Source organism: Pteropus medius, unplaced genomic scaffold (assembly GCF_902729225.1).
Source record: "Pteropus medius unplaced genomic scaffold, Ma_sr-lr_union100, whole genome shotgun sequence".
Lineage (NCBI taxonomy): Eukaryota > Metazoa > Chordata > Mammalia > Chiroptera > Pteropodidae > Pteropus > Pteropus medius.
Window position 1 is genome coordinate 2838153 of NW_024356249.1, and position 17796 is coordinate 2855948.

Here is a 17796-nt window from a genome sequence, read left to right on the forward strand (position 1 = left end):
TACATTTCAAGCCGTGACCCTGGTAGCATCCAGAACACCCCTCCTCCCACAATCCATTCCAGGACTCCCACAACCTGGCTTCTTCTGCTAATTACAATGTGCAACTCACACCAGCCTAGTCTACTTCCTGCTTCTTCTGGTTTGCTCAGGACATTCCCTTCTTTCTTCCTAGCCAAATGCCACTTACTCTTGGAGGCCCTGCTCAACTGCCATCCACCTCACAAAGTCTTCCCAGACCTCTCCAGTCCAGTTTCTCCCTGCTCTGAACCAAATAACAGGTGGCAATGAAGCACAGCCTTGTGAGAAATTTTGAACTGTTGTCTTTTAACTTGTCATGTGATCGCAAACTGTCAATATATTGAGGGTGGGGACTGTGCCCATTACTTCTGTATCCCACAGTGCCCAGCACTAGTGCGACACAGACAACAAATACTCAATTGCTACTGAAAGAATGAGATATTAAAATCCAAGTTAGGCCAATAATACAACAGACACGAAAATAATATGTACATTCCTCTTTATTTAATACAACAAACACGTAACACATACAAAAAGAAAAAACAATCATGTAAAAGGTCCTGTCACAAAGGAGAGACAGGGAACATCTACACTAAATCAAATAAGGCTCCTGCTTTAAAACAGGGATTTGCTAGCTACACCTGGAATATGAGCAAGGCTGTTGCAAAAAAAAAAAAAAAAAAAAGAAAAAAAAAAAAAAAGAAAGAGAGAGAGAGAGAGAGTGAGAGAGAGAGAGAAAGAAAAAACAAAATTCCCTGCACTGAAGTAGTATATCCATGGGGTTAATTTACTAAATTCACAGATCTATATTTAGGAATGTTTAAGCCCTCTCACATAATTCATCAGGATTTTATGAAGTGTGTGATTTTTTTTCCTTTTTGGTTAAAAAAAATTTGCCTGTCCTTTTTTCTTAGAAAATAGTGACACAAGCTCTCTAAAAACTAGAAACCAGCAAACCACCCGAAGTTTGGAAAGCTTTACCACTGAACGTCAAAGGGCGTATAGAACTCAGAATGCAAAGGCAAGATGGCAGTGGGAAGAAGAATTTAACTTCTTAGTCATTTCCTTAGTCATGGTAGCTCGTATTTAATTGACCACTGGGAAAGACAAAATGGAAATACCTAGGCTCAGTGCAGGGTTCAGTAGCAGCAGTTTGTCCATATTCCTGCTCTGATTAGAGCCGGAAATTAAACAAGCACCAGTTCGTCTCAAAAGAGCCTTATACAAACACACACACATACATACCCACACCCATTCACATGTCATCACCACCCCCTTTTATTTAAATTTATTATTATTTTTTTTACTAAAATAATACAAAAAAGGGAGACAGGTATATTTACAAAAATCCATGGCTGGTACAGTACATAATTTTTAAGACACACTAATGCTACAATCTTTCAGGTCCTGAGATTATTACAAATATCAACTCAAAGCTGTGTTCAGGTCCAGTTTTAAAGGAAGAAAAAAAATCCCAAATATTAAGTCACACACTTATTTAAAATACAGCAAATCCCTTCAAGTTAGCGAAAACGCACCTCCCTATAAACAAAGGCAATACAGTGACCAGCGCCCCTCACCCAGAGGAGCAGCACGTACGCTCCTTCCTTCAAGATCGGTTATGAAACATGTTGGCCTCTGTATCAAGTGTGGAGGTGGCTAAAGTAAGAGAAGATGGGTAACTGGAGGGAAGTTCCTCTACAGAGTGAACATTCACTGTATAAATAAGTCCCATTTTTCCTTCTGTTACCAAATGAAAGTCTTTCCCTTATCAAATTTATACCATGAAGGCTGGAAGTATGTGCTTAGCCAGACTAAAAATCAGAATCCTTATTTCCAATCAGTTATAGCAAATAGGTCTGCAGTCCCACAGTAAATGTTACAACTGCAAATTAACTTTCTTGCTTCTAACAAAAGAGAGAGAACACCTATCACTTAGTTACCTTGGTAGACTTTGATTAACACATTATTTGGGGCACAGAAATTTCACCAGCCAGAGATTTCTTTTCCTCTTCTTTTAAGCTTGAAATGTTTCCCAAGCAAAACACAATGGCAAGCCGCAGATTTACGTACTCTTCTGAAGAACAATTTGTAGTTTTGATACTTTCTATAATATAATTTTTCAATGACAGCCAACAAAGGACAAATAGTACAAAACTTGAATCCTTTCTCTGGAGGCTGGCCATGGATCAGAGGGAATTATCTGTAGGAATTTCTCTATCGGTGGAAGGGACCCTTGTTTATCTGAAAGTCTCAGAGGGCATAGCTAATTAATTATGTAGGCATAGCCAGGATTTAAAAAGTTGGCCAGAGTTGCCAACTTTCCGACTAACTATATAAAACAGTAATACCTCTGTTAACTGAGAATAACTTCTTTCACTTTTAATGCCTCTAGTCAAAGTTGGGGTAATCCTTGGTAACTTAGCAGGTACAAGAAAACCCAATGTGCTCACATAGAGCACACTACCTTGCAAGCGACAGAGATAAGCAAAACACGAGCAAAGTTTATGGCTGCCCGGATAGAAAATACAAGACAGCTAAGATCTGACAAATCAAGAGCAGGCTGTCACATAGAAAGACATGCCAACTGGCTGGTCCTAAATGTGCTTAGAGGCTGGATGGAGCTGCTGACTTCAAAAACAGAAGTATTTCCCAGTTATCTCGGGTTATATTCATCTTGTTTGAATTTAATTAGGTTTCCATGAGTGCTCCACTGTAAAATATTTTAAAACTAGATTTAAGATAAAATAGAATCATATCATTATCAGGAAAATGGGAGCAAATACTGTACAGAGTTTGGAGAAACATAAAATTGTTACTAAGGATTCATATGACCTATTCAGTTCAGACCTTTGAAACTGGGTTTATTCCAGGGAAGTATGAAAATACGCAAGGCAGAACAGTATGAGAAATAACAGCCACTAAGGAAGGCCTGCACCTCTTGAATAACCACCTCAAAAAGTGTCCAGAGGAAGCTATGAAATGTGGCTACTACCATGTTATATAGTAGAGAAATCTATTTTTTAATACAAAAGAGAAGAGAAAAAAAAAATTCTGGTCACCAGTGATAATTCTAAGTCTTGGAAATACAGACTCCCTTAATTATACTACTGAGTTTTCTGAAAGTATTCTTGACCTATTTGGGTAACAGTTAGGAAAAGTGTCAGAAATTTAAGCACTAAATCACTATAAACTGAAATTATGTAAGAAAGATTGAGAAGTAGCAGTATTACAGAATGAGGAAGTTAAATAAAGATCACGAACAGCTGCTCTGAAGTAAATGGTACTCTGAGACTGTCTGAGAAAAATAATTTAATGTCAAGTTATTCAAAGGCAGTCTGCTTAAAAGCCTATGAGTCCCTGTCTGAGTCTTTGCTGGGATGTGAACAGTCTCCTGGAACACTTGTCGTCTTTATGCAACTGATAATCCAGTGCCGCAACTGGTTGATGAAATGGTGACTTCAGAGCTCAGACCAGAGGAAAGAAGAATGAAGACTAAAGCAAATGAAGAAAGACTTATTCGACATTAATACTCAAAGCTATCTTTAGAGTCTGATCATCTGTTCAGCTCTACAAACCTGAACACTGTGGCACAGTATCTAAAACTTTCTAAGGATTGAACACTGGGATGATTTATCTTAACAACCCAAAGATATTCCATGATTCTAACTACAGTTTTGCACCAGTGAAAGGATCTGTACTTAGTTTTTGAATATAAAGTTCACATTTTAGGATAGAAGAACACAAAATATCTCTATTTTATGCTTCTGTTAATTTTCCCTAGGGGAACCAACACACATTCAACAAAACCCTTATGCCTTATTTCTTTGGGTAGAAGTCTTAACATGTTATTTAAAGAAAAGAAAAAGAAGAAAAACGTGGAAAATAAAAAATATATTTATCTGCATAGTTGATACTTAGAGGCTACTTATTAACTAAGGCCTTTTCTGGAAAATGCAGTAAAAAACCCAAAAGTGATTTTAAGAAAAAACCGTCCTCGCACTAGAGATTACCTGGGCCTGGCTGGGCCGACCCCGGGGGCTGACCCGGCGCTTGGTCTGCTCGGGCCTGGTGCTCCCTTCTGACTCGCTTGGGCTGGACAATCTGTTCCTCATGCCTTCCACTGTCTTTCTTGATCCTCAATATGTGCTACAATTCAAATCTACACACAGCCCCTAACAATTGTCGCTCAGCATTTATCCCTAACTAAAACCGCAGCATCCATTTTTTTCCTGTTGTTTTAAATGAAAAAAGAAAAATTCTATGTATTACTATCTCATATGCTGGGATGGAAGGTGGGATAAAATGATCTTCACTTCATTTTCTCTTCGGAGTTGGGAAAACATGTTTCTTTCTACCTCCACCCTCTTCATCCCTGCCCCGGCTAGGAAGTGAACATTGCCCTCCCCTCTCCCATTTTCCTACAACCTGAGCAGTTGGTGGCTCCAACTCTTTCAGGGATAGAAAAAGCATAAACTGCAAAGGTCGACTAGCTAAAAGTGTACCCAGCTGACCGTGTGTAGTGCTTGCCCCTTCGGAGCAAAGCTGGATAAACTCAGAGTCACAGAAATAGGACACAATCTCTGACTGACAAGAATGAGGAGACTCTCATTCATTCTTGAAAAGTTAAAAGCTTAGCTATCCATCACCAAACAACTAACAAAAGGAAATTAGATTGAGAAGATGGAAAAGTGAGGCAGACGAAACTTCCGGGATCATTTATCATCTCCAATAAGCAATCATCCAAACTTGATCTAGCTTTAGCTCCACAACCTTGGCAAAAATCACACATGTAATAACGCCATAAAAGGCTAAAAAAAAATCTATGTATAATTAAGAAACTTAGTGTTATTTCCCCCTCCCCACTTATTAACCTGAAAGTACCCATTTTACCCTACCACAAATATATGTTTAAATAACAAATATGCATCTAAATTAGAATTCCAGTGACTTTTTTTAACTTAAAAAATCATATGGTGCTTTTTATACCCATTTTTTTAGCCTCTGCAGGATGATGATAATACTTTAGTTATATAGGACATTTGAGAAAAACTCAAATTATTTTTGAAATAGTAAAGTCTCTGATATCCCTGGGAGGTAGGTGAATGTTATTATACCCAATATTCTAATGGGTAATCTGAGGCACGAAGGTTAAATGATATTCCCCCTAAACACAGTAATCCAGAGTACCACGACCGACAGGGCTGCCCGACCACGGTTTTGCTATCAGGTAGCACGATCGGGAGCCTCTGTCCTCTCCTTTTCAGCCACCAGTCTCCTCTTCCCACTCGTATTCAGAAGGGGGCACTTATCAGATCTTTGTGCTGGCTTTTGAGGATTGGTTCACCTTAGTCTTCCTTAATATGTCGCATCTGTTTTCAACTAAAAAGTTGGATGAATCTTAGATACTGAAATTATGTTATTTTGCTCAAGGGAGGAATGTAAATAACCATAAAAGCAGATGAAGCCAAATGAAAAGTGAAGATCTCTCAAGGGTGCTATCGGTTATATGAGTGTTCTCCTCAGTATCTGAAGTCTTTCTACTTCTAAACGTATTAACCTTCTGACAGATACGCAGCTATGTGAATTCTTCAAAAATCATTTCCCAGAAGAAAATAGGATGTATCTTTAATGTTGACAAAGTTGCTGACCTCCATGAAAACATCATCCAGATACAATACCGTGATTCCAACTCTAGCGCCCCATGTCTTTTTACCTGCCACAGTGCACCTTATTGACCTGACCCACAAAAGACTCTTGTTATTCCAATGCTTTCTCCAATCACTCGTGCCATCTGAAGGGCACGGAGCGGTTGGTTACATCCGGGAATAGTCAAGTAGTCCATAAATTTATTTTACTTGTATTAACTGACTTATTATATATACGTATATATTTTTGGTTAACTTCTACGAACAGATATTCGAAGGGGGAAGAGAGCATCTTGTGAAAAGACAATTTCCCAATCCACCCATCTGAATTGACTAAAAGCAGTGGAATAAACAAGGCAGAAGTCTTGCAACACTGGAAGGGGAGTGTTCAGAAAGGATGCGATGTCACAGCAGCTACTAGTTTTATATATATATTACATATGTATACATACATATATACCTATATATGTATGTCTGTCTGTATGTCTCTTACAACATATCCATATGCATATAAGGAAGATGAAGAATATGACATGACATAATGTTGGCAAGTTTGAGATTCTTCCTCATGTATCCCCTGACTTACTAGCCTGTACTTTAGGATATCTGAGAACAGTTTCAAAGGAGGGAGAAAAAGAAAAAAAAGGCACTTAACAAAGACAAAGGCCTGAATCGAGCATGTTTTAGAGGAGCAATATAAGCATTTCACCAGAGCTAAGAAATGATTTACAGAGTTAAACTTTTCCCCTTAAATCTTATAAAATAAAATTGCATAACATGTTTGTAATCAGTCATTTACCTATTTCTGCATTTTTCTTCTGCTTCATTATTACAAAAACGAAAGCCCCCAAAGCAAAAAATAAAACAACGAAAACAATTATACATGCACAATAGAAAGTAAAAGTGCCCCTTCTGAGAACATAATGTCAGCAGAAACTACAGTGCTGAAGCACAGGGGACGTTCTCAAGTTTGGCCTGATTATAGATTTTTCTCACTCTTCTATTTCTAATTTAAAACAAAACAGAACGAGTACCAACAAACGAAACAAGCAAACACAAATTCAAAACCTAAGTGATGATAAAAAGAATACAGAGACCAGTGTGCTTTTATGGTACACTCCTAAAATAAAGTATCCTAATTCTATACATGGGTCAAATTATATGACAGAACCTTCCAGAAATAAAGAACTGTAAATTAGGTTAAAGTCGACCAATGCAGGCAAAGTTCATTTTAAAAATTTAGCAGCAAATACGATAGGTAACTGAAGTTCTAAGAGATGATCCCGAGGGACACAGAGTCCTCCTACTCAATGGCAGTTTGAAAAACAGTAGAATTTCCACTTCAGGAAATATCTTGAACCAAGTAGAGGTGGAAAGGGGTATGGCAGAGGGCAACCAGAGGAGAAAGACTAGAGGTGTCTGCCCTTTCCAACCCTGGGTAGTAAACAATTTAGATCTGCTTTGGGAAAAAAAAAAAATCCTGGGTTAAAAATCTTTTCCAATAAGTTGTTTTCAAACAGGTGTCAAACCCACAGTATTCAAACATGTGTGTGCCCGGTTCTTCCTCCTATCTCAGTGATACAATAAACCCTACTGGACTTCTATGATACATAAAAAAATGTTATTTGGGCTAACAACATCCATCAAAGGGGTGGTAGGCATGAAGAATGTACTAACACAATCCTCTGACTTCCTCGGAATATCAAGTCTTTGTGACTCGAGATTAACCTCACTTCTTTTCCCAAAACCTTTTTCTTCAGGCTGTTTTAAAACGATGACTTTTTTTAATCCTCTGATCTCAGAAGCTTCGGAGAAAGAATTATAATCGACTTCTAGTGGAATTATTGCTTGCATGGATTCTGGAGGCTCTGAATGAGCTTGACACTTTGCTCCCAAACAGTCTCCAACTGAGGCTCAGCACTGCTATCTCGGAAGACAACGCTGCTGACCGTTATTGCTGTGAATACTGAGGATTAATTTGTATGTACAGTAACAGCTTATACATCAGTGAAGGCAATTTAAAATACAAGACAGTCGAAAACAGAACAGCTTAATTTTCCTGAATCAAGAATCCCGCCAAGTGGGATGTAATTAAGTGTGCTGATTATTTTTGCATTGGGATGTTGCTAATGCTCTTCAGAAAGACACATTGCTCTATATCCTTTCCAATTACTCACCATTTAAAAAATAACAGAATTTGACTTTTAAGTGCAAAAATACAGTATGAGTCACACGTCTCTGTGCTAAAAAATAACCGATTTATATGTTTGTTTTCTAGTAAGAAAAACTGTAAAGTTAAGTGACCATATAGTATGGACATCACTTTCAATGTTATGGTCTAGAAAAGAAATAGTTTTGTATTTACACGTAGGAACTCTTTGATCATATTTATCTATTAAGGGATATAAGACTGTTTGTCTCATTTGTACAACAGAAAAGGATAGTCTTGATTGCAATGGATTTAAGTTAGTGAAAATGTGGTGGTGGGGGTGGGGCGTGAGGTGGGAATCTGGCAGCAGCCCCCAAGGAATCAAGACTGAAGAGAATAGAACATAATCTCCACATACAAGGACCTCTCAGAGCCAAGGGCCTTCAGACAGTTTTCATGGGTAGTTATAAAATGATACCAAGGGAAAGAACTGATAATTCTGTTCTTTAATGATGATGGAACCACCAGGGATTTTCATATGGCATGATTCAGAAATGAGGGATTTAAGAAATTAAAATTGGTGCTCCTGACTTAAACTAGTGATGAATTTATATGTGAATAAATAAATGTGTGCATCTATACACACATACAAATGAATACATACATGCACAGTTATCAGCAGGAAGAGATTAGTATGCACTGACTTCCCTCCTGGTACTGGAAGTAAAACAAAGGCTGGCTTCCCAAAGGGAAACTCCTACATAGTATTAGCAAAGGCTTTTTTTTCCCCCAAATTAAATAAAAACAAAAGGTATGCTATACTGGAATAACTCAAGAACTGGATAAGCTTCCCTAATTAAAAAACCAAACAAGTTTTAATCAAACATACCCAATTCAAGTTAAACCTCTCTGCGACATCCCAATATCCTTCCAAAATATCTACCAGGGTTGATACAACATTCTTATTTGTTTTATGGGTAAATTAAATTCTTAGAGGCAAGTAATTATATCAACGATTCCTTTGAAATAATCCTTTCCCCTTACTGTAACAAGTTCTTGGAACTAAAGTTTTCAGTTATTTATTAACTTTTTTGCTATGAAGCAAGCCAATGTGACTTTGAAGTCAAAATATAGGTATACAGATCTGAAGAGATCTGTGGTCATTTATTCATAGTTCTATAGGCTATTTGGGACTTTTGCTTATAAAAAGAAAAAAGGGGCCTGGTTAATACTCTTATTTGAATCAATTTAATGGTATAGAGTGATCTGTAATGAAAACATTTGCAAGAAATCTTGCTACTATCAATCTGATACTGTTTTTAGTTAGTTTGTCATTATAAATGGATCATACTTATACCATTTTTGCATACTGTTTGAAAACATTCAGAAGCTTAAATAGGAAGAAAAAAGAAAGAAGAGTGATACTACACTGATGATGAGGCATAAAAAATCAAATAAAATGTATCCAAACGGAACCATAAATTTCTCCCTTAACATCCTTTGCTGACTATGCTATTTGCATAAGGAAGCCATAATAAGCAAGGAATCTGTAGTATTATCTGTAGCATTACTCATATACCATATTCTGAGTAAATATTAGTAAATGCTCCAAATCGGTTTCACTACACTGGATATAGGGAGTAAAAATACACTGTGATTGTTACAAAAAATAATCCCTTGTACACATGATTCTAATGTAATTCCTCTCTTTAAAATACTATCTTAAAAATTCCAAAAATATATATATGCTATTTGAATGACCAGTGAAGTCTATGTAGTACATACTTATACCTGTTTATATCGATATTTAAGTCACCTGAAGTACCACTAGCTAAAAGAACAGAAGGAGAAATTGTGAACTGAGGTGAAGTTGGGGGAAATTTACAATTCGTAGTGGTAAGCTTGCGAGGGCTCAGAGCACCAAAGCCACAGCCCTACGTCAAAGATCCCCATTTCTCAAGAGAAAAATGTGAATAGTCACATTTTAGCATCAAGAATGGAAATAAGAATTAACCAGTCATACCAGATGCACGAATCACCTGAAGAAGAGAGTTAAGTACCTGCTTCTGAATGGAAGATGAAATTGACCCTTTTACAAAAAGGGGACATCTAAGTTTCGTCTGTTAAGAGCAACAGGCTCAATTTCTCGACTTTTAAAAATCTCGATGATCAACAATATATATCGCTGTGCTAAAATAACTTTCCTGAAGCATTTTTAGTCCACTGATTTCTAAGGGGGAGTTGCTACATACTGGAGAAGATTCAAGTCTGTTCAGGATTTTTGAGGGTAGTATTTACTCAGCTACTGTCTGTATTAGACATAGTGTAAATTTTTTTTTTTTTTTTTTTTGTGACAAATATGCTGCAGAGTCCACTCAAATAGACATGCTCATTACTCCTGACAAACTGGCCTAATTCCAGATATATTGCCTTTTATTATGCAATTATGTCTATAAGTGTTCAGATCCAACCCCCAGGATGGATGGAGTTTACCCAAATCCTCAATTTCCTTCTTCCTCCCCCCGGGAAAAATCAAATTTGTACTTCTGTGGGTTTGACAACTGAGTCTCTTTCAAGTCAGTTATTATGGTAACTTTGTCTTTCTTTAGAAGAGACCAAAGGTCACTAACTTCGCAAGAAAGCGTTTCTTCCTCCTGCAACTGGCTTTACTCAAGTAATGTTCTCTTTTCTCTTCCTCCTCACCACAGTGCTTGGGACGAGAGTGTAAACATCGACAGAACAGCAGCCCTATGACTATGCGAGTACTTTCCCATCAGGTAGATCCATCAGCCAGCTGGGTGTCTCATGTCCTTCTCTTGCTGGGAAGTCACTGAGATTTCCGTGGTAATTTAGTGTCCCCTTTACTTTGGCCTCCATCTAAGAAAAGAGATGTTTAATTGGTATAGGTAGGCATGTTATAAAGAATTGATAAAAACAAACAAAGCAAAAAATATCCTTCAGTTTTCATGTGGATGACATGGCTACAAAGATAACCTTTTATATTTCACATGCTATACAGCATTACAGAGGTTGAGAAAACATAAAGGAGATAAAAACTCAACAAGAACAATCCTCTTATCTCAAATGACTGTGGTTCAATTGGTTTTCAGTGTCCTACAAATATTGCTTCAGCAAGTTATTTATCACCTACTTCATAGCCAATTGTGCCAAATTCTCTGAGGATTATAAAGGAACATAGGACATAATCCCCACCTTCTTGGGACCTACCACACCTTTCAATTCCTTTAGAAGACAAGGTCAACTTCACTTATTTTGCAAGTGAAATTAAATTTCTTGCCATGATAGAGAGCACTTGATAATGAATTCTCAATTATTTAAGTTAATGAATGGGGCACACTGGTAGTGAAAAATCCAGTTGAGTCTTTGTTTTGGTCCTAACCTGGCAAAAGTTGTAAGTGGAAGGAAAGTCTGCTACTGGGAATAATGATTTCCAGTTTTACACATATGACCACATAACTCTTACTACAAAAATGTTACTTATTCTGTTTAAACGAGGCAAGAGGAGGGCCAGAGATTTCAAAAGCCCCAAAAATATAAAGGAAGTCTCTAAAAGGTCATTGCCTTAGCAAGGAATATGAAGCCCCCTAGGCCTAACAGAAAAAGAAAGGGGGAAGCATGGTAGAAATATACAGGTGAAAAGGACAAAATATTGTACTACAGTAACAGTCTTAAGGTTGGAGGAGACCACAAAAGTCACAGTGCTAGGTCCACTCATCTGAAAATTACTCTGTTAAAACAAAACAAAACACTTCCTCTACTGAAGGAAAGATGTATCAATGAAACAGAACGATTATTTCCAAAGCTGTATAAACAGAATACTATTAAAATAACTTTGGTGACAACAGCTAAGGTATTGGCTTTTCCATTTATTATATAATTGCATTAGTAGAGAGAATGATTTAACTTGAGGCATAATTAAACTCACGAAATGGCAAGGTGAGATTTTGCTCAAAGAAGCTCTTTGGTTAATTAGCAAAATAAAATACTCCTAATAATTGGACTGTGAGAGTCTTTAGACCAAGGGCCAAAACCAGCCCACCACCTCTTTTTACACATGAAGTTTTATTGGAACCCAGCCACAGTCATGTTATAAATTCCCTATGGCTGTTTTCACACTATAGTGACAGAGTTGAGCTGTGATAAAGACTATACAGCCTGCAAAGCCTAAAATATTTACTCTGTGGGCCTTGATAGGAAAAGTTTACTGACCCCTGACTTTAGATAAAGTTAGAGAATTAGTATTAAATGAACTCTCACTACGTTATCAGATGTCATGCTAGAAGCTTTAAATACATTTTTATTAAATTCTCATAAGAAGCTTATTCAAATATGTTGTCCCCAGTTTACGAGCTAAGGAAGTGATGGCCAAACAAGTTAAGAAACTTGCTCAAAGTGGCACTCCTGGAATTCAAAAATCCAACTCTGATACTCAAATTCTGTCTTACACTTCTAAGTGTTATTAAAATGAAAAACTGTAAACTTTTTATTTCAATTACTTGAAAAATACTTGGAATTTCCTTTCTCCCTCTGGAACAGTGGTGCTGCCCAGACTAAGAATTAGCTGCCCAGAGAAGCTAATTCATATAAAAGCTGGAATACTGGGGGCCATGTTGAACCACAAGAATTCTGCATCTAATTCCTTGCAGGTTCACACCAATCTGCCCTATGTGCATATGGCCCTAAGCCAAATTTGTCATACCAAGCATCATCAATACTCAGGGGAGAACAGCTTTAGTCACAGGGCTACTTTCCGTAAGCATTAAAACCTAATTGAGGAGTTCAGGAAGATCAGGATGGTGGACATTTATGCCTACTTTGTGTACCTCTTTTGCACAACTGTGGTTTTATTATTCATTCTCTCAAGGGGTGAGTCTGAGGCAGCTTACCACTTAGGACTTTTACATGGCTAATTACAACCTGTTGCCTCAAGATTGCCATATAGCTCCTATTTCCACATTGTGGCCAAGTGTAAACTTGTTTAAAGACAATTTGAAATGCAGTGGCCAAAGAGATCAGTGAGGCCCCAGGCAACTTCCAAAGTTAAGAGGGTTTCTGAGCAATTATTTCTGCTCAGAACATCCTGAAAATGGCCTTCAGAACAGTATCAGCAGTCTACTGAGGTCAACTGCTGTGAGAGCAGGAACTCGGAAGCCAACGTGTCATGACCAGTGCACACTATCTAATTTCAGATTTCAGAGTGATCTAGTTGGGCTGCAAGCATATAATGCACAGAGTTTCGATTATGTTAATTTAATCAGCGCTAAGAGGCAGAAAGGTTTAATGGTTAAGGATACAGGCTGTGGAGTCAGATTTCCTGAGTTTATATCTTAGATTGAACACTTGAGTGTATCGTCTTGGGCAAACTGCTTATCACTAATTCAGTTTCCTGATCTATAAAATGGGAGCTGTTACCTCATTCACAGGCCTGTTGTAATGATTAAATTACTAATACAAGTAGTCACAAGATCATCTGGCACTTAGTAAGCTTTTGATAAATGTAAACTATTATAATTACTTGAAATGACTTTTGTACATTGTCTTAAGAATCCTCTTGTCATTTCTATATAAAACTTTCAAAGAGGCTCTCCTCACTGTAACAAAAGATCTCATTTACTTACTTCCTTTCAAAAGGAGTTTGTTGCTAATAAGGATTCAGTCATATGAAAATGTTTTTTTCTAACCTTTGTCACTCCATTCACATTTTCAGAAAAGATTTCTAATCCAATCGATATAGCTATATAAAAAATAAAGAGATGAAGAAACAGGTGGCTTTCTTACCATTAAATGTTTGCTGTAAATGTGTAGGCAGAGGTGAGTGGGAAAGTGTTGCTGCATGCTGAGCTCCTGGCTGTAAACCCTTTAGTAAATCTGAGAGGAAAACAGATTTGTCAGTGATATTCTTAAATATGATTTGAGCCTTCTTAGATCAAAAATGAAAATAGTTTATCTAATGCAAGCACAGCCTCTGACTTCAAAGGCCTTCTTAGAGTACGTATATTTTTTAAAATTTACATATATAAATATATCTAAATAACACAGTAAATTTAACTTTCTCTTATTATAAATTTCATTAAGATAGAACTGTGGTACAGCGGTTCATTTAAAATGCTAAATTAAATCTCAGAGTCCAGTAATTTGACTTTTTATATATAGATGAAATAAACTGCATTTAAAAAAATTCTATAACCTTTGCTAACTCCAACTGGACCACTCTCAATTAGTATCAATTCGTGAGGTTTCCTATTCTGTCAAACTCAGTACCCAAGTAAATAAAAGAATGCTACTTACTCTGAGTTAGGCTATGGTGGAAAGCGGCTGAGGTAGATCCCGAGGTGGTTGTCACTCCAGCTGTGTCCGTTCCAAAGCCAAGTAGCTCCAAGGGAAACTGGAAGGGCATGGTCACTGGAACAAGGCCACCCAGCATCCCAAAAGGAGTCACATTTTGATTTGTTACAGACAAAGGTGATGTCATGAGAGTCAGAGGTGAGGCATTAGCCAATAATGATGCTCCTGCTGTGGACTGCAGAAACCAGGGGTCAAAATACATAAGAAATCAAATCTTTAACCTGAATTATTTAATATCCTCATGGGTGCAAGACTGTGTTTTATATCTGCTCTAACAGAAACTTTATGAAACAGAAATGAAGACTGAGGTGAATAAAATGTATTTCAAAGAGCTACCGATATCAGTTTTGGCAATAATTCTATACTCAGCTCTTCATCATGTTTGGACTTAAACACCTGTATTAACTCGCATTTACTCTCTTAACCCGCACTCAAGTCTGATCGTAGATTTCCACTTTTGCTCCTAGCCCCTCGTTCTGAACCACTAGTGATTAATCCCACACAACTGTAATCTGGTTTCTGAAAATGCTTGGTCATTTTACCCTTTGTCTCACACTCCTCGGCGCAATCCTTGCTGTTGCTGTTCCAGGCTATTACTCTCTCAGAGCCCTAACTCGGTATCCTTCACTTTCGATCTAACACCTTAAAGAGATAAGGCCACCCTGGATGTTCTTCCTCACCATCAGCTTTACTTGCCTCTTCTCCAAAAGCTAACCACCTGACCGATGCCACAAATCTCATCTATGTACAACTTTCGGGTACAAATATCTAGTACTACACCCCTTCCATGTTTTTTCTGCCTTCTCATATATGGAGACCTCTGACCTCTGTTTACAACCATAGTAATTCCGGGCTCTTCTTTAACCACTAGAAACAACCTGACTTATTTGTATTCCTTTTGTTATCAAACTTACTGAATGACAGCCTCTGTTTTCCACATTATGTAGTCTCTCCCTAACACCTGAAAGCTGGTATCTATCTCTATTACTTTTCTGAACCCAGAATCCCTAACGTAAAAGTTAAAATAGAGGATGTTTTGACACTCCCTTACTTGGGCTTTACTGCTGTTTATGAATAAAAACACTTAAATCAGAAATATGCTAACACTGATGAACTTTCGTTGAGATATTAAATATATTTTATTAAGCTAATTTAATTCTCTGAACAATTTTTCTATACAGTCATTAAATAATGTTTCCCATTTTGACACCTCTCTCTGTGCACTTATCAACAAAGATTACAATAAACTTTTCTTGGTGTCAGATATTATCTATTATAGTTTCTGCAACTGTGAGTTTTCTTTTGTAGTCGTATTTCATCAACTCTAAATTTCCCTGGCCAAAAACTTTACATGTTAGCTATTGTTAGATTTATTTTATGTGTTGATTATTCTACCAGTAAACGTTAATTTATAAAGGGTTGATCATTTTATTTCTTAGTTGATGCGTAAGAAAAATGTAGGTGATCTTCCCACACATATATGCTATATTACAAATATTTACACACTTAGTGGTCCATGCCACTGCTGAACAAAAATTGAAGAACATCCTCAAAAAGCTTTCTCTTCCGGTTTCTTTCCCTTCTAGTTTTTCCACTCTCTCTCCAATAGCCCCCCTTTCCATTATCTCCTTTATTTTTAATCTCTCGAATTTATATGCATAGTTCCGACCTCTCAATTTCAATTCTGTACATCTAGAAGTTAGTGAAGAACTTCACTTGGATACCTAACACTCACCAATCTGGCATGTCCACAACTGAATTCACCGTCTCCTGTGATGTTAACTGCTACCATTAACAAACAGTCTCATTCTTTCCCACCATCGAGGCTTGAAACTTTAGTTTTTTGCATAAGGTGAAGGACAAGCTGAGTTCATACCCATTCTTTTCTTTTTTACCATGACTCTCTCCAACACCTAAGCACAGTCTTTATGACTTCATGCTTGGACACAACTCCTTTTTCTATTTTCCAGTCTTTCTGTTGTGCCGATCCTGACACACAAAATTGGTGCAGTACGAAAGAATTACTAAGTTAAAAATAGTGCTTTGAAGCAATATAGATAGAAAGAATCCTGCATCGATTTTAGAATTAACAAGAGGTCTTTATTCTTTTTAATCATAATTCTATTGTGGTCTCAGGATAATGAAGCTCACACTCCAAGGCAGTGTGCTCCAAGTGGAGCCCCCTAGTGAGAAACATTAAATACTGCTAATATGGAGAACTCAGGCTTTTTTGGAGGCTAATTTAAGCATTAAAATATTTTAGATGGAAAACGTAAATTAGGGCAACTTCCAAAATTAAGTAACTGAGTATCAGCAATAAAAAATGGTGCCATGCCATAACTGTCTAATGCTTTGTAATGTCAAAAACTTCTTTATCTAATTTTGTTTATAAAACTAAAATGAAACATCGGATTGTCTAAATGTTACATGGACATTTACAATTTCTCTCTCCTAGAAGATGGAGAACTTTCAAAACTGGGGTATCCCACCACTGATGTCATTCGTAACCATACATGAAATAGGCAAATAGCTCGGGATAATGCCTCATAACCAAAAATACTTTCTATGATACTTTCTATGACCTCCACATTTCATTTCCAGGGGAAAATATGAAGGTAAACTTTGCTCTTCCTGGGGTGGGCATTACATTATTTTTAACCACATTTTATTTTGGTGAGTGTACCTGTCCCCCGCCCCCATTCTCTGCAATGCCCAGAGTGATCCCTAGAAATATCAAACAGACCTTGCCACTCTCCTATAAAATACCCTCCAAGAGCTTCCCACTGTGCACAGAATGAAATCTCAAGTCTTTATCGTGGCCCAAGGTCCTCCACCACATAATTCTGGTTGACCTCCAACCTCATCACTTACCCATTGCTCCCTGGTCTAGCTATCAGGTCTACATGTCAGGCTCTTTCCTGTCTCAGAGTCTTCACAGCCACCATCCCTCCTGCCTGGACTGTTTGTTCCCTCTTTTTCCCAAATGGCTGGTACCTGCTCATTCAGTTCTGAGCTTAAATGATGCCTCCTCAAAGAGGCCTTCTCCAGCTGCCTTATCTATGTTAGCAACAATCACACTTTATCATATCATTCTATTTTATTTTTTCGTGGAACTCAATATATTTTTTAAAATTGCATTTTGCTTATCTTCCTATCTGGAACACATGCTCCACAAGAAGAGGAATCTCGGGCATGGTATTCACCCTGCTTCCTCAGCACCTAGAAGAGTGCCTGGCACATAGTAAACACGTAACGAATTATTCTGGGAATTATAAAGTGGCAAAGACAGGATTCATAGACAATCAGTAAGCTGAAGGACAAGAAAGAAGAGGAGTGCCTTGAGTGGAAAGTTATTAAACAGAAAGCAGGTAGAGGTAATAATTTGAACCCAGAAAGATTTTAACTTCTGTTAAACTCAGGACCTGTCACTTTTACTCTGCAAATGAGCAGACAGCTGAAGATGTCTTTCAGACAGGAGTTGAATGCTTTGCAAGAATATATAGGAAATCAGTTCTTAGTGCTGGAGTGCTAGAGAGACAGGATCTAGAGGCCACCAAAGTAGCTGATAAAACTTCAATGAGATATGCTATAAAAAAAAAAAAAAAAAAAAAAAAA

At 37.4% G+C, this 17796-nt stretch overlaps 1 protein-coding gene across 4 annotated transcripts in view; it reads right to left on the bottom strand.

The window, feature by feature from the left end:
- Window positions 1-500: 500 nt before the first annotated feature.
- UBN2 (ubinuclein 2) overlaps window positions 501-17796 on the bottom strand; it is a 69394-nt gene continuing 52098 nt past the window's right edge. For all 4 annotated transcript variants that reach the window (XM_039861076.1, XM_039861074.1, XM_039861075.1 and 1 more), the window contains 3 exons: window positions 14125-14356; window positions 13615-13704; window positions 501-10692 (listed from right to left, as the gene is read on the bottom strand). In XM_039861076.1, coding sequence (XP_039717010.1) covers window positions 10643-10692; window positions 13615-13704; window positions 14125-14356 — 372 coding nt within the window. In that variant the 3' untranslated portion in view covers window positions 501-10642. The remainder of the gene's footprint in view (window positions 10693-13614; window positions 13705-14124; window positions 14357-17796) is intronic.